Source organism: Aegilops tauschii, chromosome 5, assembly GCF_002575655.3.
Source record: "Aegilops tauschii subsp. strangulata cultivar AL8/78 chromosome 5, Aet v6.0, whole genome shotgun sequence".
Taxonomy (NCBI): domain Eukaryota; kingdom Viridiplantae; phylum Streptophyta; class Magnoliopsida; order Poales; family Poaceae; genus Aegilops; species Aegilops tauschii.
This window is the reverse complement of record NC_053039.3, coordinates 478485549-478508193: the sequence shown is the minus strand read 5'-3', so window position 1 is coordinate 478508193 and position 22645 is coordinate 478485549. Positions and strand designations below refer to the sequence as shown.

Here is a 22645-nt window from a genome sequence, read left to right as displayed (position 1 = left end):
TCCGCTTATTCCGCAGCTCCTGTTTTGAGTTACAAATATGAGCAACCGCACCGGTATCAAATACCCAGGAGCTACTACGAGTACTGGTAAGGTACACATCAATTACATGTATATCACATATACCTTTGGTGTTGCCGGCCTTCTTGTCCGCTAAGTATTTGGGGCAGTTCCGCTTCCAGTGACCACTTCCCTTGCAATAAAAGCACTCAGTCTCAGGCTTGGGTCCATTCTTTGACTTCCTCCCGGCAACTGGCTTACCGGGCGCGGCAACTCCCTTGCCGTCCTTCTTGAAGTTCTTCTTACCCTTGCCTTTCTTGAACTTAGTGGTTTTATTCACCATCAACACTTGATGTTCCTTTCTGATCTCCACCTCCGCTGATTTCAGCATTGAATATACCTCAGGAATGGTCTTTTCCATCCCCTGCATATTGAAGTTCATCACAAAGCTCTTGTAGCTAGGTGGAAGCGACTGAAGGATTCTGTCAATGACCGCGTCATCCGGGAGATTAACTCCCAGCTGAGACAAGCAGTTGTGTAACCCAGACATTCTGAGTGTGTGCTCACTAACAGAACTATTTTCCTCCATTTTACAGCTGAAGAACTTGTCGGAGACTTCATATCTCTCGACCCGGGCATGAGCTTGGAAAACCATTTTCAGCTCTTCGAACATCTCATATGCTCCATGCTTCTCAAAACGCTTTTGGAGCCTCGGTTCTAAGCTGTAAAGCATGCCGCACTGAACGAGGGAGTAATCATCAGCACGTGATTGCCAAGCGTTCATAACGTCTTGGTTCTCTGGGATGGGTGCTTCACCTAGCGGTGCTTCTAGGACATAATCTTTCTTGGCAGCTATGAGGATGATCCTCAGGTTCCGGACCTAGTCCGTATACTTACTTCCATCATCTTTCAGCTTGGTTTTCTCTAGGAACGCGTTGAAGTTGACGACAGCGTGGGCCATTTGATCTACAAGACATATTGTAAAGATTTTAGACTAAGTTCATGATAATTAAGTTCATCTAATAAAATTATTCAATGAACTCCCACTCAGATAGACATCCCTCTAGTCATCTAAGTGAAACATGATCCGAGTTAACTAGGCCGTGTCCGATCATCACGTGAGACGGACTAGTCAAGATCGGTGTACATCTCCATGTTGATCGTATCTTCTATACGACTCATGCTCGACCTTTCGGTCTTCCGTGTTCCGAGGCCATGTCTGTACATGCTAGGCTCGTCAAGTCAACCTAAGTGTATGGCGTGTGTTCCGAGGCCATGTCTGTACATGCTAGGCTCGTCAACACCCGTTGGATGCGAACGTTAGAATCTATCACACCCGATCATCACGTGGTGCTTCGAAACAACGAACCTTCGCAATGGTGCACAGTTAGGGGGAGCACTTTCTTGAAATTATTATAAGGGATCATCTTACTTACTACCGTCGTTCTAAGCAAATAAGATGCAAAACATGATAAACATCACATGTAATCAAATAGTGACATGATATGGCCAATATCATTTTGCTCCTTTGATCTCCATCTTCGGGGCGCCATGATCATCTTCGTCACCGGCATGACAGCATGATCTCCATCATCATGATCTCCATCATCGTGTCTTCATGAAGTTGTCACGCCAACGATTACTTCTACCTCTATGGCTAACGCGTTTAGCAATAAAGTAAAGTAATTTACATAGCGTTATTCAATGACACGCATGTCATACAAAATAATAAAGACAACTTCTATGGCTCCTGCCGGTTGTCATACTCATCGACATGCAAGTCGTGATTCCTATTACAAGAATATGATCAATCTCATACATCACATATATCATTCATCACATCTTCTGGCCATATCACATCACAAGGCACATGCTGCAAAAACAAGTTAGACGTCCTCTAATTGTTGTTGCAAGTTTTTTTACGTGGCTTCTATAGGTTTCTAGCAAGAACGTTTCTTACCTACGTAAAACCACAACGTGATATGCCAATTTCTATTTACCCTTCATAAGGACCCTTTTCATCGAATCCGTTCCGACTAAAGCGGGAGAGACAGACACCCGCTAGCCACCTTATGCAACTAGTGCATGTCAGTCGGTGGAACCTGTCTCACGTAAGCGTACGTGTAAGGTCGGTCCGGGCCACTTCATCCCACAATACCGCCGAAACAAGATAAGACTAGTAGTGGCAAGAAAAATTAACAACATCTACGCCCACAACTGCTTTGTGTTCTACTCGTGCATAGTAACTACGCATAGGCCTGGCTCATGATGCCACTGTTGGGGATCGTAGCAGAATTTTAAAATTTCCTACGCATCACCAAGATCCATCTATGGAGTATACTAGCAACGAGGGGAAAGGAGTGCATCTACATACCCTTGTAGATCGCGAGCGGAAGCGTTCTAATGAACGGGGTTGATGGAGTCGTACTCGCCATGATCCAAATCACCGATGACCTAGTGCCGAATGGACGGCACCTCCGCGTTCAACACACGTTCGGAGCAGCAACGTCTCCTCCTTCTTGATCCAGCAAGGGGGAAGGAGAGGTTGATGGAGATCCAGCAGCACGATGGCGTGGTGGTGGATGTAGCGGGGATCTCGGCAGGGCTTCGCCAAGCTTCTGCGAGAGGTAGAGGTGTTGTAGGGGGAGAGGGAGGCGCCAGGGGCTGTGGTGCTGCTGCCCTCCCTCCCCCCCCCCCACTATATATAGGCCCCCTGGAGGGGGGCGCCGGCCCTGGAACCCATCTACAAGGGGGGGCGGCGGCCAGGGGGGAAACTTGCCCCCCCCCCCCCAAGGCAAGTGGGGCGCCCCCCACCCCAGGGTTTCCAACCCTAGGCGCAGGGGGGAGGCCCATGGGGGGCGCCCCAGCCCACTAAGGGCTGGTTCCCTTCCCACTTCAGCCCATGGGGCCCTCCGGGATAGGTGGCCCCACCCGGTGGACCCCCGGGACCCTTCCGGTGGTCCCGGTACAATACCGGTGACCCCCGAAACTTTCCCGGTGGCCGAAACATGACGTCCTATATATAATTCTTCACCTCCGGACCATTCCGGAACTCCTCGTGACGTCCGGGATCTCATCCAGGACTCCGAACAACTTTCGGGTTTCCGCATACTATTATCTCTACAACCCTAGCGTCACCGAACCTTAAGTGTGTAGACCCTACGGGTTCGGGAGACATGCAGACATGACCGAGACGCCTCTCCGGTCAATAACCAACAGCGAGATCTGGATACCCATGTTGGCTCCCACATGTCGAGGATTCAATCAATCCCGTATACAATTCCCTTTGTCAATCGGTACGTTACTTGCCCGAGATTCGATCGTCGGTATCCCAATACCTTGTTCAATCTTGTTACCGGCAAGTCACTTTACTCGTACCGTAATGCATGATCCCATGACTAACTCCTTAGTCACATTGAGCTCATTATGATGATGCATTACCGACTGGGCCCAGAGATACCTCTCCGTCATACGGAATGACAAATCCCAGTCTCGATCCGTGCCAACTCAACAGACACTTTCGGAGATACCCGTAGTGTACCTTTATAGTCACCCAGTTACGTTGTGACGTTTGACACACCCAAAGCACTCCTACGGTATCCGGGAGTTGCACGATCTCATGGTCAAAGGAAATGATACTTGACATTGGAAAAGCTCTAGCAAACGAACTACACGATCTTTTGTGCTATGCTTAGGATTGGGTCTTGTCCATCACATCATTCTCCTAATGATGTGATCCCGTTATGAATGACATCCAATGTCCATAGTCAGGAAACCCATGACTATCTGTTGATCAACGAGCTAGTCAACTAGAGGCTTACTAGGGACACATTGTGGTCTATGCATTCACACATGTATTACGATTTCCGGATAATACAATTATAGCATGAACAATAGACAATTATCATGAACAAAGAAATATAATAATAACCATTTATTATTGCCCCTAGGGCATATTTCCAACATATAGGCCCGCTGGGAGGGGGGCGCCGGCCCTGGATCCCATCTACAAGGGGGGGGCGGCGGCCAGGGCGGAAACTTACCCCCCAAGTCAGGCGGGGCGCCCCCCACCCCCAGAGTTTCCAACCCTAGGCGCAGGGGGAGGCCCATGGGGGGGTGCCCCAGCCCACTAGGGGCTGGTTCCCTTCCCACTTCAGCCCATGGGGCCCTCCGGGATAGGTGGCCCCACCCGGTGGACCCCCGGGACCCTTCCGGTGGTCCCGGTACAATACCGGTGACCCCCGAAACTTTCCCGGTGGCCGAAACTTCACTTCCTATATATAATTCTTCACCTTCGGACCATTCCGGAACTCCTCGTGACGTCCGGGATCTCATCCGGGACTCCGAACAACTTTCGGGTTTCCGCATACTAATATCTCTACAACCCTAGCGTCACCGAACCTTAAGTGTGTAGACCCTACGGGTTCGGGAGACATGCAGACATGACCGAGACGCCTCTCCGGTCAATAACCAACAGCGGGATCTGGATACCCATGTTGGCTCCCACATGTTCCACGATGATCTCATCGGATGAACCACGATGTCGAGGATTCAATCAATCCCGTATACAATTCCCTTGTCAATCGGTACGTTACTTGCCCGAGATTCGATCGTCGGTATCCCAATAACTTGTTCAATCTCGTTACCGGCAAGTCACTTTACTCGTACCGTAATGCATGAGCCCGTGACTAACTCCTTAGTCACATTGAGCTCATTATGATGATGCATTACCGAGTGGGCCCAGAGATACCTCTCCGTCATACGGAGTGACAAATCCCAGTCTCGATCCGTGCCAACTCAACAGACACTTTCGGAGATACCCGTAGTGTACCTTTATAGTCACCCAGTTACGTTGTGACGTTTGGCACACCCAAAGCACTCCTACGGTATCCGGGAGTTGCACGATCTCGTGGTCAAAGGAAATGATACTTGACATTGGAAAAGCTCTAGCAAACACGATCTTTTGTGCTATGCTTAGGATTGGGTCTTGTCCATCACATCATTCTCCTAATGATGTGATCCCGTTATCAATGACATCCAATGTCCATAGTCAGGAAACCCATGACTATCTGTTGATCAACGAGCTAGTCAACTAGAGGCTTACTAGGGACACGTTGTGGTCTATGCATTCACACATGTATTACGATTTCCGGATAATACAATTATAGCATGAACAATAGACAATTATCATGAACAAAGAAATATAATAATAACCATTTATTATTGCCTCTAGGGCATATTTCCAACAGTATCGTGCAAGAAAATGGAGTCCGGAGGGCACACGAGGTGCCCACGAGGCAGGGGGCACGCCCAGGGGGTAGGGCGCGCCCTCCACCCTCGTGGATGCCTCATGTCCCTTTCGGACTACTTCTTATTTTCCTATTTTCTTAAATATTCCAGAACGGAGAAAAATTGCCATTAGAACTGTTTTGGAGTCGGTTTACTTACCGCACCACATACCTATTCCTTTTCGGAGTCTGAAAGGTTCTGGAAAGTGTCCCTTATATATTCCTCCGGGGTTACGGTTTCAATAACATTAGTTTCAACATTTATGGGATTATCTGAGATAAAATGTTTGATTCTTTGACCGTTCAGCACCTTTGGGTTTGTGCCTTCGAAGTTGTTGATTTTTATGGCACCAGAACGATAGACCTCCTCGATAATGTAAGGACCTTCCCATTTAGAGAGAAGTTTTCCTGCAAAAAACCTTAAATGAGAGTTGTATAGCAAAACATAATCATCTATATTAAACTCACGCTTTTGTATCCTTTTTTCGTGCCATCTTCTAACTTTTTCTTTAAACAGTTTGGCATTCTCATAGGCCTGGGTTCTCCATTCATCAAGTGAGCTAATGTCAAATAGCCTCTTCTCACCGGCAAGTTTGAAATCATAATTGAGCTCTTTAATGGCCCAATATGCCTTGTGTTCTAGTTCAAGAGGTAAGTGACATGCTTTTCCATAAACCATTTTATATGGAGACATACCCATAGGATTTTTATATGCAGTTCTATAGGCCCATAATGAATCATCAAGCTTTTTGGACCAATTCTTTCTAGATCTATTAACAGTCTTTTGCAAAATTCTACTTGACCACTCGATTGTGGATGATATGGAGATGCAATTCAATGATTAACATCATACTTAGCAAGCATTTTTCGAAAGGCACCATGAATAAAATGTGAACCACCATCAGTCATTAAATATCTAGGGACTCCAAACCTCGGAAAAATAACTTCTTTAAGCATCTTAATAGGGGTGTTATGATTAGCACTACTAGTTGGAATAGCTTCTACCCACTTAGTAACGTAATCAACAGCAACTAAAATATGTGTATACCCATTAGAGGAAGGAAACGGTCCCATATAATCAAAGCCCCAAACATCAAATGGTTCAATAACAAGTGAATAGTTCATAGGCATTTCTTGACGTCTACTTATATTACCAGTTCTTCGACATTCATCACAAGATAAAACAAACTTACGGGCATCTTTAAAAAGTGTAGGCCAATAAAAACCGGATTGCAATACCTTATGCGCAGTTCTATCTCCAGCATGGTGTCCTCCATAAGCTTCGGAGTAACAATTGCGTAGGATCTGTTCCTGTTCATGCTCAGGTACACAACGTCTAATAACACCATCTACTCCTTCTTTATAAAGGTGTGGGTCATCCCAGAAGTAATGTCTTAAATCATAGAAAAACTTTTTCTTTTGCTGATATGTGAAACTAGGTGGTATATATTTAGCAACAATGTAGTTGGCATAATCAGCATACCATGGAGCAGTACGAGAAGCATTTATGACAGCTAATTGTTCATCAGGAAAGCTATCATCAATAGGTAGTGGGTCATCAAGAACATTCTCTAACCTAGACAAGTTGTCTGCAACGGGGTTCTCAGCTCCCTTTCTATCAATAATATGGAAATCAAATTCTTGTAGCAAGAGAACCCATCTAATAAGTCTAGGTTTAGCATCTTTCTTCTCCATAAGGTATTTAATAGCAGCATGATCAGTGTAAACAGTTACTTTAGAGTCAACAATATAAGGTCTGAACTTATCACAAGCAAATACAACTGCTAAAAATTCTTTTTCAGTAGTAGCATAATTTCTCTGGGCACTGTCTAGAGTTTTACTAGCATATTGCATAACATTTAATTTTTTATTAAGGTGGCTGAACAAATAGGTGCAGAAATCAAGGCTTTCTTAAGTATTTCAAATGCTTCTACACAATCATCATCAAAGACAAAAGGAACGTCTTTTTGTAAGAGATTAGTCAGAGGCCTAGAAATTTTTGAGAAGTCTTTAATGAACCTCCTATAAAACCGACATGACCAAGGAAACTTCTTATACCTTTAATGTCCTTAGGACACGTCATCTTTTCAATAGCATCAACTTTAGCCTTATCAACTTCAATACCTCTTTCAGAAATTTTATGCCCCAAGACAATACCTTCATTAACCATAAAGTGGCACTTCTCCCAATTCAAGACAAGATTAGTTTCTTCACATCTCTGCAAAACTCGGTCAAGTTTGCTTAAGCAATCATCAAAAGAAGTTCCATAAATAGAGAAATCATCCATGAAAGCCTCAACAATCTTTTCACAAAAGTCAGAGAATATAGCAGTCATACATCTTTGAAAGGTAGCAGGTGCATTACATAGACCAAAAGGCATACGTCTATAAGCAAAGGTACCGAAAGGGCAAGTAAAAGTGGTTTTTTCCTGATCCTCTTTTGACACAAGTATTTGAGAGAAACCAGAATAACCGTCTAGAAAGGAAAAATGTGTAAGTTTGGATAATCTTTTTAGCATTTGATCAATAAAAGGTAAGGGGTAATGATCTTTTTTAGTAGCTTTATTTAATTTGCGAAAATCAATTACCATTCTATAACATGTAATAATTCTTTGTGGGATCAATTCATCTTTATCATTAGGAACAACAGTAATACCTCCCTTCTTAGGGACACAATGGACAGGACTTACCCACTGACTATCAGCAACAGGATAAATTATACTGCCTCCAGAAGCTTTAGTATTTATTTTCTTACCACTTCTTTCATCTTAGGATTTAATCGTCGTTGGTGATCAACAACCGGTTTAGCGTCTTTCTCCAATTTTATTTTGTGCTGGCATAGAGTGGGACTAATGCCCTTAAGATCATCAAGAGTATATCCAATAGCAGCACGGTGCTTCTTCAGAGTTGTCAATAATTTCTCTTCTTCCTGCTCTGAAAGATTAGCACTAATAATAACAGGATATATCTTCTTTTCATCAAGATAAGCATACTTAAGAGTATCAGGTAATGGTTTAAGCTCAAACACGGGATCACCCTTGGGTGGAGGAGGATCCCCGAGAATTTCAACAGGTAAGTTGTGTTTCAAAATAGGTCCCTGTTTAAAGAATACTTCATCTATTTCCCTTCTTTCATTCATAAACATATCATTTTCGTTGTCTAGAAAATATTGTCCTAAAGGATCATTAGGAGGCACGGTAATAGAATCAAGACCAATAATTTCATCTTTACTAGGCAATTCTTTATCATGGGGCTGTCTATGAAATTTAGCAAAATTAAAATCATGAGACATATCCCCTAAACCAACAGAAACAATATCCTTTTCGTAGTCTATCCTAGCATTAACAGTATTCAAGAAGGGTCTACCAAATATAATGGGACAAAAGTTATCTTGTGGGGAAGCAAGAACAAGAAAATCAGTAGGATATTTAATTTTCCCACACAAGACTTCAACATCTCTAACAATCCCAACTGGTGAGATAGTTTCTCTATTGGCAAGCTTAATAGTAACATCAATATCTTCTATCTCAGCAGGTGCAATATCATGCATAATTTCTTAATATAAGGTATAAGGTATTGCACTGACACTAGCACCCATATCACACAAGCCATGATAGCAATGATCTCCTATTTTAACAGAAACAACAGGCATGCCAACAACAGGTCCATGTTTGTCTTTAGTATTGGGTTTAGCAATTCTAGCAGCCTCATCACAAAGGTAAATAACATGCCCATCAATATTATCGACCAAGAGATCCTTAACTATAGCAATACTAGGTTCAACTTTAATTTGCTCAGAGGGTTTCGGTGTTCTAATATTACTTTTGTTGACCACAGTTGAAGCTTTAGCATGATCCTTTATTCTAACAGGGAAAGGTGGTTTCTCAATATAAGCGGTAGGAACGATAGCATCAACATTATAAGTGATAGTCTTTTCTTCAACTTTAATAGGTTCAAATACTTTTACTTCAATGGGAGGATGATATTTAAACCACTTCTCCTTAGGGAGATCAACATCAGTAGCAAATGATTCACAGAAAGAAGCTACTATCTCAGAGTCAAGTCCATATTTAGTGCTAAATTCATGGAAAACATCGGTATCCATAAAAGATTTAACCCAATCAAACTTAGGTGTTATACCTGACTCCTTACCTTCGTCGAGTTCCCAATCTTCAGAGTTGCGTTTAATTCTTTCCAATAAATCCCATTTGAATTCAATAGTCTTCATCACAAAAGAACCAGTACAAGAAGTATCAAGCATGGAGGATTATTGAGAGAAAGCCGAGCATACAAATTTTGAATAATAGTTTCTCTTGAGAGCTCATGATTGGGGCATGAATATAGCATTGACTTAAGCCTACCCCAAGCTTGAGCGATACTTTCTCCTTCGCGAGGCCAAAAATTATATATATATAATTGCGATCACGATGAACCAGATGCATAGGATAAAACTTCTGATGAAATTCCTATTTCGATCGGTTGTAGTTCCATGATCCAATATCATCACATAGCCTAAACCATGTCAATGCATTTTCCTTCAAAGATAAAAGGGAAGACCTTCTTCTTGATAACATCCTTGGGCATACCTGCAAGCTAAAATAATCCACAAACTTCATCCACATAGATTAGGTGCAAATCGGGATGCAATGTTCCATCTCCTGTAAAAGGATTAGCTAGCAGTTTCTCTATCATACCCGAAGGAATTTCAAAGTAAACATTTTTAGTAGGTTCAGTAGGTCGAGGAGAAACTCTTTGCTCTACTGGTCGGGGTGAAGATACCCCGAACAAGCCCCTCAAAGGATTATGTTCCATAGTAACAAGTGACAGTAAATTTCAGCACACTATATAAAAAATTTCCTTACGAAATTCCACCTACCAAAGGCGCCTCACTCCCCGGCAACGGCGCCAGAAAAGAGTCTTGATGACCCACAAGTATAGGGGATCTATCATAGTCCTTTCGATAAGTAAGAGTGTTGAACCCAACAAGGAGCAGAAGGAAATGACAAGCGGTTTTCAGTAAGGTACTCTCTGCAAGCACTGGGTAACAGATAGTTTTGTGATAAGGAAATTTGTAACGGGTAACAAGTGATAAAAGTACATAAGGTGCAGCAAGGTGGCCCAATCCTTTTTGTAGCAAAGGACAAGCCTGGACAAACTCTTATATGAAGGAAAACGCTCCCGAGGACACATGGGAATTATCATCAAGCTAGTTTTCATCACGCTCATATGATTCGCGTTCGTTACTTTGATAATTTGATATGTGGGTGGACCGGTGCTTGGGTACTGCCCTTCCTTGGACAAGCATACCACTTATGACTAACCCCTATTGCAAGCATCCGCAACTACAAAAGAAGTATTCAGGTAAACCTAACCATAGCATGAAACAGATGGATCCAAATCAGCCCCTTACGAAGCAACGCATAAACTAGGGTTTAAGCTTCTGTCACTCTAGCAACCCATCATCTACTTATTACTTCCCAATGCCTTCCTCTAGTCCAAAACAATGGTGAAGTGTCATGTAGTCGACGTTCACATAACACCACTAGAGGAAAGACAACATACATCTCATCAAAATATAGAACGAATACCAAATTCACATGACTACTTATAGCAAGACTTCTCCCATGTCCTCAGGAACAAACGTAACTACTCACAAATCATTTTCATGTTCATAATCAGAGGGGTATGAATATGCATAAAGGATCTGAACATATGATCTTCCACCAAATAAACCAACTAGCATCAACTACAAGGAGTAATCAACACTACTAGCAACCCACAGGTACCAATCTGAGGTTTTGAGACAAAGATCGGATACAAGATATGAACTAGGGTTTGAGAGGAGATGGTGTTGGTGAAGATGTTGATGGAGATTGACCCCCTCCCGATGAGAGGATCGATGGTGATGACGATGGTGATGATTTCCCCCCTCCCAGAGGGATGTTTCCCTGGCAGAACAGCTCCGCCGGAGCGCTAGATTGGTTTTGCCAGGTTCCGCCTCGTGGCGGCGGTGTTTCGTCCCGAAAGCTTGCTTATGATTTTTTCCAGGGCGAAAGACTTCATATAGCCAAAGATGGGCACCGGAGACCTGCCAGGGGGCCCATGAGGCAGGGGGCGCGCCCAGGGGGGTAGGGCGCGCCCCCCACCCTCGTGGACGGTGGGTGGCCCCCCTCTGGTGCTTTCTTCGCCCAATATTTTTTATATATTCCAAAACTGACTTTCGTGGAGTTTCAGAACTTTTGGAGTTGTGCAGAATAGGTCTCTAATATTTGCTCCTTTTCCAGCCCAGAATTCCAGCTGCCGGCATTCTCCCTCTTCATGTAAACCTTGTAAAATAAGAGAGAATAGGCATAAGTATTGTGACATAATGTGTAATAATAACCCATAATGCAATAAATATTGATATAAAAGCATGATGCAAAATGGACGTATCAGCTACTTTGCTGCATCACCCTTTCCTCTACAAGGGAAAACCAACGCATGCTCAAGAGGTAGCAGGGGCGCTCCTCCCACGGGGCCTGCCGCGGAAGAGGACGCGACAACGGGGAAGGAGGAGGCACCCAAGCCCCCGCCAGCTACCCACATCACCACCGTAGAGAGCGTTATGGGGTGCGCCATGAGGCATCCTCAGGCCACGCCCACGCACGCAGATTCGGAAGTCGACACGGCAGATCCCCCAGGCACGCTGCGACAACCGAACATGGGGGGAAACCCAGTGCCCCCTGCACCCCAGGCGAACATCGTCGGGGTCTCCTCATATATTAGAAGAAAACATTTATTATAAAATGACTCAGATAAATTTAAGAGTCCATAGTTAACATGGCAAAAAGAAGTGTTTCTAACAAAAAAACTTTCTTGTTTGAGACAAAAATATAACGCTTGGTTGAACCAAACAAAAAGTAAAAGTTGAAAAAACGTTGAGCATGCAAGCGACTTAGCTGGTTAGTGTGCTCGGTGTTGATGACATGGTCCAAGCTTGCGGCGAGGCGAAGCCCCCGGTCCAGCTATCGTGACGAAGATGGTCGGCTGGTGACGCTAAAGTCCCCGGGGTAGGTTGATGAAGAGATGTCGAAGCCCCTGGTGTAGCCGAAGTGTCGGAGCAGATCGGAGGCGAGACTCCGGAACTTCCAAGTCAGCCAATGCGTTGAAGGAGGTCGGCGTGTTGGCTGCCGGCTTGAAGAAAAAGGCGGCACGACGATGCCGACACAGGTCAAAATTTGTGACGCGGTCGATGCCGGCTTGATGAAGTGACCGCGCGGCGATGCCGGTGTGCCCACGCCGTGTAATCCACGGGGCGATGATGCTGGTGATGATTTAGTATTTGCCACACTGAACTCTTGGTCGGCTTGCTGGGGTGATGATCCGATGAGGTTGAACTCGGCCCGACGAAGCTACGATCTGTCTAGCACAGGTCGGCAGCCATGGAGCAACATTGTCGAGTTGGTTTGACACCGGCATGACGGTGAAGATCGCCTCGAAAAAGGATCAAAATTTGTGGGCATGTGTTTTAGGAACAAAGCACAATACTCTAGAAAAATTTTCCTTCAAAAAGGACATTCGGTAACCTGTTCATGAAAAAGATGAACTCGGGTCGGATTCGTTTTCGCGCAGAAAACAGACCCAAAAATTGATGTACTCGTAGGTGCTACCTCTTGAGCATGCGTTGGTTTTCCCTTGAAGAGGAAAGGGTGATGCAGCAAAGTAGCGTAAGTATTTCCCTCAGTTTTTGAGAACCAAGGTATCAAACCAGTAGGAGACAACGCGCAAGTCACCTAGTACCTGCACAAACAATCAAGAACCTTGCAACCAACGCGATAAAGGGGTTGTCAATCCCTTCACGGCCACTCGCAAAAGTGAGATCTAATAAAGATAGTAAAGTAAATATTTTTGGTATTTTTATTCTATAGATTGGAAAGTAAAGATTGCAAAATAGTAAACGAGATGCGATGTAAATAAAAGAGATGCAATATAATAAGAAAGAGACCCGGGGCCATAGGTTTCACTAGTGGCTTCTCTCAAGATAGCATGTATTACGGTGGGTGAACAAATTACCGCCGAGCAATTGATAGAAAAGTGCATAATTATGAAGACATCTAAGGCAATGATCATGAATATAGGCATCACGTCCGTGTCAAGTAGACCGAAACGATTCTGCATCTACTACTATTACTCCACACATCGACCGCTATCCATCATGCATCTAGAGTATTAAGTTCATAAGAACAGAGTAACGCATTAAGCAAGATGACATGATATAGAGGGATAAACTCAAGCAATATGATATAAACCCCATCTTTTTATCCTCGATGGCAACAATACAATATGTGCCTTGCTGCCCCTACTGTCAATGGGAAAGGACACCGCAAGATTGAACCAAAAGCTAAGCACTTCTCCCATTGCAAGAAAGATCAATCTGGTAGGCCAAACTAAACCGATAATTCGAAGAGACTTGCAAAGACATCAAATCATGCATATAAGAATTCATAGAAGAACAAATATTATTCATAGATAATCAAGTTCATAAATCCACAATTCATCGGATCTCGGCAAACACGCCGCAGAAGAGTATTACATCGAAGATCTCCAAGAACATCGAGGAGAACTTTGTATTGAGGATCAAAGAGAGAGAAGAAGCCATCTAGCTAATAACTATGGACCCGAAGGTCTGTGGTAAACTACTCACGCCTCATCGGAGAGGCTTTAGTGTTGATGTAGAAGCCCTCCGTGATCGATTCCCCCTCCGGCAGATCGTCGGAAAAGGCCCCAAGATGAGATATCACGGGTACAGAAGGTTGCGGCGGTGGAAAAGTGGTTTCGTGGCTCCCCATGATGTTTTTAGGGTATACGAGTATATATAGGCGAAAGAAGTACGTCGGTGGAGCTACGAGGGGCCCACGAGGATGGGGGCGCGCCTACCCCCCTAGGCACGCCCTCCTCCGTGGTTGCCTTGTTGCATCTCCGACTTGATCTCCAAGTCTTCTGGTTTGCTTTCGGTCCAAGAAAGATCATCGCTAAGGTTTCATTCCATTTGGATTCCGTTTGATTTTCCTTTTCTGCGAAACACTAATATAGGCAAAAAACAGAAACTGGCACTGGGCCTTCGGTTAATAGGTTAGTCCCAAAAATAATATAAAAGAGCATATTAAAGCCCATTAAGCATCCAAAACAGATAATATAATAGCATGAAACAATCAAAAATTATAGATACGTTGGAGACGTATCAAGCATCCCCAAGCTTAATTCCTGCTCGTCCTCGAGTAGGTAAATGATAAAAACAGAATTTTTGATGTGGAATGCTACCTAACATATTTATCACTGTAATTTTCTATATTGTGGCATGAATGTTCATATCCGAAAGATTCAAGACAAAAGTTTATATTGACATAAAAATAATAATACGTCAAGCATACTAGCAAAGTAATTGTGTCTTATCAAAATAACATGGCCAAGAAAGTTCATCCCTACAAAATCATATAGTTTGGCTATGCTCCATCTTCGTCACACAAAATGCTCAAATCATGCACAACCCTGATGACAAGCCAAGCAATTGTTTAATACTTTAGTATTCTCAAAAAAATTCAGCTTTCACGCAATACATGAGCGTGAGCTATGGACATAGAACTATAGGTGGAATAGAGTGGTGGTTGTGGAGAAGACAAAAAAGGATGAAGATGGTCTCACATCAACTAGGCGTATCAACGGGCTATGGAGATGCCCATCAATAGATATCAATGTGAGCGAGTAGGGATTGCCATGCAACGGATGCACTAGAGCTATAAATATATGAAAGCTCAACAAAAGAAACTAAGTGGGTGTGCATCCAACTTACTTGCTCACGAAGACCTAGGGCATTTGAGGAAGCCCATTGTTGGAATATACAAGCCAAGTTCTATAATGAAAATTTCGCACTAGTATATGAAAGTGACAAAATAAGAGACTCTCTACAGACATTGACGTTAATTATCAAAGATCAGCAGCACATGAACCGGTAGCGATAGTATGCAAGAGAGATGATGATATATTTTTCATGAAAGCATATGTGCATGTCATCCCCCGAGACACTCAAATCGTCTTTTTTTTATCTCAAGCCGTTAGTTTGTAAGGAGGGATTATGAAAGCATATGTGCTCGTACAACTTATCTTCGATTTTAAGAAATCCCAGAGATCGTTAGGGTCTGACTGACCCTAGTGCCAGTACATAGTTCCATTCCCTCGAGTTCTTTCATAATTTGACGCAACTTGTTGCCCTCTTACTTCGAAAATATATCTCTGAATTACTTTAGCAATGTCATAATCAAAGAATATGTCACTGCAGAAAATACAAGCCGGGTCACGAGTGAGCTGCCACTTGCTCATTCGTTAAGAAGTTGACTATTCCACACATCTCCCTGAGAAGGAAAAAATGGCCTAAAAGCTTTTTCCTAAATGGTGCGGCTCCATAAGCTAATCTGTAAACATCATCCTATCCCCGTGGAAAAATTATTACCGTTGGTTGTTAAAAAAGAAAGAATCATTGACGTAGAGTAAAGAAAAACAGTAACGACAAAAAAATTCCCATCACCCAGGGAAAAAAAGCCAAATAGTTACACCTTGATAAAAAAACTAAGCAAATTGGAGCTCCATGATTAACGATTAGAGAGCCTTAAAAGCGACGTGATTCTCCCCGTGCACCCGAAAAGAACTCCAAGGGCTGTGGCTACGATTATGTTTACCCTAGCAGTTTGGGGTTCGGCTCCTTTGCTGTTAGGTTGTCACTGTGCGGGTGCTGTAACTTTAAAATCCACCGTCCACTCTAATCTGTTGAGTATCGTGATTATTAGAAAAGCTAGGATAACGTAGGATATTATTCTACCTTGACTTATACTCCAAGATAATTATGTACTCCTATATATATGTCCATGAGGCTCAAGCAATACAACAATGATTTCACCAATCTTGCTCTATTCCCTTCTAACATAATCAAAATGCTCTGCTTCATCTTCCTCGTTTCTCTCATTAATTAAAAAAAACCCACAACACCAACATGCCTCGACGACGTTCCTCAAGTTCGCTGCACCGGCGGACCGGCCAGCTAGGTTGTCCACAGAGCCGCATTCATTAAGCCGGCCCGCATGGCGCCGGGACTCTGCATCGAAGAATTACTAACTCTGCATGTCTGGTGACTCCATGTTCAGTAGCCGCATGAGCCTTGTTCTACATATCCTACAGGAGGTTGGCAAGCTCCTGACCTCCAAGCTCCAACATCGCCGTCGATGTTCGTTTGGGCTTCACGAGCGTGCCTGCGCCGGCAACATAACGTTGTGATTTTAGAAGCCATCAGCTCCTGGCGTTTTGCGTCCCGGTGCCGTGGGTGCCGGCTTAACCACCGTGGGTGATTTATCCACCACCACGGCGTGGGTGTTTTTTTTTCAATTAATGGGAGAAACGAGGAAGATGAAGGAGAGCCTTCTGATTAGAGTGAACGGTGGATTTTGAAGTTACAGCACCCGTACAGTGACAACATAACAGCAGAGGAGCCGAACCCAGCAGTTTGCTTCCCCGGTAACAGCTCCGAGAGCCGGCCGGCGTCATGGCGTCCCGCATGCTTCCGCCCGCGCGCTTCTTCGCCATCTTAAGCAAATATATAAAGATCATGTAGGTGGGCTATTAAAGATTAGAGAAGATAAAAGAGGAGAGAGAAGAGAAGTACTAGTAGTTTGTAGATTTACAATCGGCCGTGGCAATCTTTAACACCCTTTACGAGAAAAAAAGGCAGGCCGTGCATATTAATAATGACATAAGTATGATTACTATATGAGTGAGCTATTAAGTTGCCTGCAGATGACATGACAACCCTATTTAATCGGTTGTTGGCTATAATATTTACGCTGCTCGGAGTTCCTCGGTGTGTAGTATTAGTTTATCCGACGGCGAACTGCTTGCACGCGCACACGCGCACACTCCCACAGTCACCACTCTCAGCTAAGCACTCATCGACTGATACTACGTACGCTCTAATAGGTGAAGTGTACTGTAGTCCGACCATTGCCCTAGCTGATCAACCAATGTCTGGGCATGGGTCGTCGGGCAGGCACCCCTTCTACCGCGGCATCCGGAGCCGGTACGGGAAGTGGGTCTCGGAGATCCGGGAGCCGCGGAAGGCGCGCCGCATCTGGCTCGGCACGTTCCCGACGGCCGAGATGGCCGCCGTGGCGTACGACGTGGCCGCCCACGCTCTCCGCGGGGCCGACGCGGCGCTCAACTTCCCCGCCTTAGCGGCCACGCGCCCGGCACCGGCGTCCACCTCCGCGGACGGCATCCGCGCGGCGGCGGCCGCCGCAGCCGCCTCCATCCGGCACGACCGCGCCGGCGGCGGCATTGCCCCTGCGGCTGCTGGATCCGCTCTGCAGCAGCAGTTGGGTGGAACTGGAAGCAGTGCCGCTGATGCTGCCTCGGCGAGCGTCATGGCCCAGCAGGATCGAGCCGGCATTGGGTTCAATCAGTACTTCCTGGACGAGGAGGCGCTCTTCGAGACGCCGCAGTTCCTCCGCAACATGGCCGCCGGGATGATGATGAGCCCCCCGAGGCTCAGCCCCGACTCCTCCGACGAATCGCCGGACCCTTCCGAGGTTGGGGAGAGCCTCTGGAGCTACCGTGACCCGTAAACCGATCGATCGATCATGGCCTACAGCACTACTTACGTAGTAACGATGATAGGTAAGGACGGAGGCGCATACCGGCGTAGAGACCCGTTTTTTCTATCCGGTAACGCATGCAGATGTGGGTTTAGCATCTGCCTGATCTCCTTCTACCTCTCTCTCCTTTTTCTCTCTATATGATCTTAATTTTTTTTTCTCAACATTAAAAAAAGAGAGTTTTTTTCCCCTTCTGATTGAAGTACTTGCGTGTTTTGGACCCTTGTGGTTTGATGAAAGCTACAAGGGGAAAAGGTCTCCGGTTTGGCTCTGTCTAAAAAATCCGACCTTTGCTTGGCAGTATATAAGATACTTCACTAAAATCTCTGAGTGGGTCACGAGGAGGCTTGCATGGACTGTTCATGTGGATGTACGTAGTTGTGTGTTGTATTTGCAATTGATTGTAACTATGATCTCAATCAACTATGATTTTGGCAGATGAAACATCGTTTTCTTCTAACCATTCTCTGACAACGGCAACTGTACGAATCCCTAGAAAAAAGAAAGGACATGTTTATTACTAGGATGCAACATCAACCTTTAGTAAATTAAAGTGACAGTGCTGAGGACATCTACATCAACTCTATTGCCCTTCCGATGAAGCGTGGGTAGTTTACCACAGACCTATGGGTCCATACCTAGTAGCTAGATGGCTTCTTCTCTCTCTTTGATTCTCAATACCATGTTCTTCTCGATGTTCTTGGAGATCTATCCGATGTAATCTTCTTTTGCAGTTTGTTTGTCGAGATCCGATGAATTGTGGATTTATGATCAACTTATCTATGAATGTTATTTGAATCTTCTCTGAATTCTTATATGCATGATTTGATATCTTTGTATTTCTCTTCGAATTATTGGTTTGGTTTGGTCAACTAGATTGGTTTTTCTTGCAATGAGAGAGGTGCTTAGCTTTGGGTTCAATCTTGCGTGATTTCACCCAGTGACAAAGTAGGGGTAGCGAGACACGTATTGAATTATTGCTATCAAGGATAAAAGGATAGGGTTTTCATCATATTGCTTGAGTTTATTCCTCTTCATCATGTCATCTTACTTAAGGCGTTACTCCATTTTTATGAACTTAATACTCTAGATGCATGCTTGATAGCGGTCGATGTGTGGAGTAATAGTAGTAGATGCAGGTAGGAGTCGGCCTACTTGACACGGACGTGATGCCTATATTACATAATGATTGTCTTGGATATCGTCATAACTTTGTGCTTTTCTATCAATTGCTCGACAGTAATTTGTTCACCCACCGTATTATTTGCCTTCATGAGAGAAGCCTCTAGTGAAACCTATGGCCCCCGGGTCTATTTTCCATCATATTAGTTTCCGATCTACTATTTTGCAATCTTTATTTTCATATCTGTAAACCAAAAAACCGAAAAATATTTTATTTTTTGTTTAGTTTTATTTATCTCTATCAGATAACACCTTTACAAGTGACCGTGAAGGGATTGACAATCACATTATCGCGTTGGGTGCAAGTGTTTGATTGTTTGCGCAGGTGCATCGATTGGGGACTTGCACGTTTCTCCTATTGGATTGATACCTTGGTTCTTAACTAAGGGAAATACTTATCTCTACTATGTTGCATCACCCTCTGAGGAAAATACTTATCTCTACGGCGCCAGAAGTAGCAGGAAGAATTTCTAGCGCCGTTGCCGGGGAGCTTCGCAAAAGTCAAAATTAGTCTCCCGTCAACTTGCCAATTTCTGGCGCCGTTGCCGGGGAGATCCACGTCAAGCCCACCAAGTACCCATCATAAATTCTCATCTCTTGCATTACATTATTCGCCATTCGCCTCTCGTTTTCCTCTCCCCAACTTCTAAAACGATTTTTGAAAAAAATTGCCTTTTTATTCGCCCTTCTTCTGTCATCTTTTCATTTGCTTTTTGTTTGCTCGTGTGTTACCTTGCCTTGATGGCTCAACCCAAGAACTTTGATCCTTACTATAAGAAGTTGGAAGAGATTAAAATAATACTAGGAGCTTTATGTTCTTACAATTTGAGCATAATAGTTTCTTTAGGAATGAGCTCAAGGAGCAGAAAACTTTTATGGAGTATATGAATAAAGAGCTCGATGTTATGTCCAAAGAATTTTATGGCTGCTTATCTTGAAAATCTAGTTGGCCAAATTTTTGATAAACAAACCACTTTGGTAAATAAGATGGCCGCTAAACCGGAGTTTTGTGAAAATAACGATGAATATCTTAAAGTGATAGATGTGACTCCTATTGAATCTTTGTTTTCTAATATAAATCTTGATAAAGATGGGACTGGAGATGAGTCAACTTTAGTTAAAAGGCGTCCCAATAATTTGGAGTTTATAGATCTAGATGCAAAAATGATAGCGGTGGGATTGGAGAGGTCAAAACTTTAAGTAACGATGAACCCACTCTATTGGATTTCAAGAAATTTAATTATGGTAATCGTTCTTTAATAGATTGTATTTCCTTGTTGCAATCCATCTTGAATTCTCCTCATGCTTATAATAAAAAAAGCTTTTACAAAACATATCATTGATGCTATGATGAAATCTTTTGAAGAAAAGCTTGAATTGGAAGTTTCTATCCCTAGAAAACTTTATAATAAGTGGGAACCTACTATTAAGATTAACATTAAAGATTATGAGTGCCATGCTTTGTGTGATTTGGGTGCTAGCGTTTCCATGATTTCAAAAACTTTATGTGATGTGTTAGGTTTTCGTGAATTTGATGATTGTTCTTTACATTTGCATCTTGCGGATTCCACTATTAAGAAGCCTATGGGAAGAATTAATGATGTTCTTATTGTTGCAAATAGGAATTATGTGCCCGTATATTTCATTGTTCTTGATATAGATTGCAATCCTACATGTCCTATTATTATTGGTAGACCTTTCCTTAGAACGATTGGTGCAACTATTGACATGAAAGCAGGAAACATTAGATTTCAATTTCCGTTAAGGAAGGGCATGGAACATTTTCCTAGAAAGAAAATTAAGTTGCCTGATGAATCTATTATGAGAGCTACTTATGGATTGCATACCAAAGATGACAACGTCTAGATCTATGCTTTTATGCCTAGCTAAGGGCGTTAAACAATAGTGCTTGTTGGGAGGCAACCCAATTTTATTTTCGTTCTTGATTTTTTTGGTTCTGTTTTTCAGTAAATAATTCATCTAGCCTCTGGTTAGATGTGTTTTTGTGTTTTAATTAGTGGTTGTGCCAAGTAAGACCTTTGGGATGGCCTACGGTGATAGTTGATTTGATCTTGCTGAAAAACAGAAACTTTTGCGCCTAGGAAAATAATGTTTATTTTTTTACAGAAGCGTGCTTTTGATATGATTCTTTTTGCAAGATTGGTATACAAATTGCCCAGGTTGTCATAAGTTTTCAGAATTTTTGGAGTTACAGAAGTATTCTAAGTCTACAGATTTCTACAGACTGTTCTGTTTTTGACAGATTCTATGTTTTCTATGTGTTGTTTGCTTATTTTGATGAATCTATGGGTTGTAACGGGGGGTATGAACCATGGAAAAGTTGGAATACAGTATATATTGCACCAATATAAATAAAGAATGGTTCACAATAGTACCAAAAGTGGTGATTTATTTTCTTATACCAACGCTCATGAGATTTTCTGTTGAGTTTTGTGTTGTGAAGTTTTCAAGTTTTGGGTAAAGATTTGATGGACTATGGAATAAGGAGTGGCAAGAGCCTAAGCTTGGGGATTGAGGGAGTCCTGGATTAGGGGGTCCCCGGGCGTCCGGGCTATGTGACATGGGCCGGACTGATGGGCCGTGAAGATACAAGAGAGGGCCTTCCCCCGTTTCCGGATGGGACTCTCCTTTGCGTGGATGGCAAGCTTGGCGTTCGGATATGAAGTTTCCTTTCTCTGTAAACCGACTCTGTACAACCCCAGGCGCCTCCGGTGTCTATATAAACCGGAGGGTTTAGTCCGTAGAGGCAATCATAATCATACATGCTAAACATCTAGCGTTTAGCCATTACGATCTCAAGGTAGATCAACTCTTGTAACCCCTATACTCATCAAAGTCAATCAAGCAGGAAGTAGGGTACTACCTCCATTAAGAGGGCCCGAACCTGGGTAAACATTGTGTCCCCTGCCTCCTGTTACCTTCGATCCTTAGACACACAGTTCGGGACCCCCTACCCGAGATCGGCCGGTTTTGACACGGACATTGGTGCTTTCATTGAGAGTTCCACTATGCTGTCGACAGAAGGTTCGATGGCTCGATCGATCATCTACAATGATGCTATTTCGGGGAAGACTTTCCTCCCCGGCCAAATTTTCATATTCGGCAGCTTCGCACTGCGTGCCAACTCGATTGGCCACCTTGAGCAGATCAACATCTACGCCCCTGGTCATCATATCAGTTTCGGGAACCTAAATTATGTCGCTGATATCCAAGGAGACTTGATCTTCGAAGGGTTCGCGGCCCTGACCACGGCTCTTGCCCTAGATCCGGAGCAAACTATCAGGTCCGAAGATGGGAGTCTGGAGCCCACCAGACTCTCCGCTACCAACCGCATTATCGAGGATCCGGAGGCGATCATGTCCACGGCGAACTCGGAATCAGTCCAAGTTCCCCCTATCACTGAAAGGCCGGACTCGCCCCCGGACTCTAGATCCGAACTCTCGAGGTCCGCGGCAAGCAGGCATACCAGGAAGCTCTCACTCCG

At 43.8% G+C, this 22645-nt stretch overlaps 1 protein-coding gene across 1 annotated transcript; it reads left to right on the top strand.

Moving 5' to 3' along the window:
• The first annotated feature begins 17328 nt into the window (after positions 1 to 17328).
• On the top strand, positions 17329 to 17928 carry LOC109733129 (ethylene-responsive transcription factor ERF025-like). Its single transcript, XM_020292325.1, has one exon. It carries the CDS (start codon positions 17329 to 17331, stop codon positions 17926 to 17928), a length of 600 nt encoding a protein of 199 aa, XP_020147914.1.
• The last annotated feature ends 4717 nt before the right edge of the window (positions 17929 to 22645 follow it).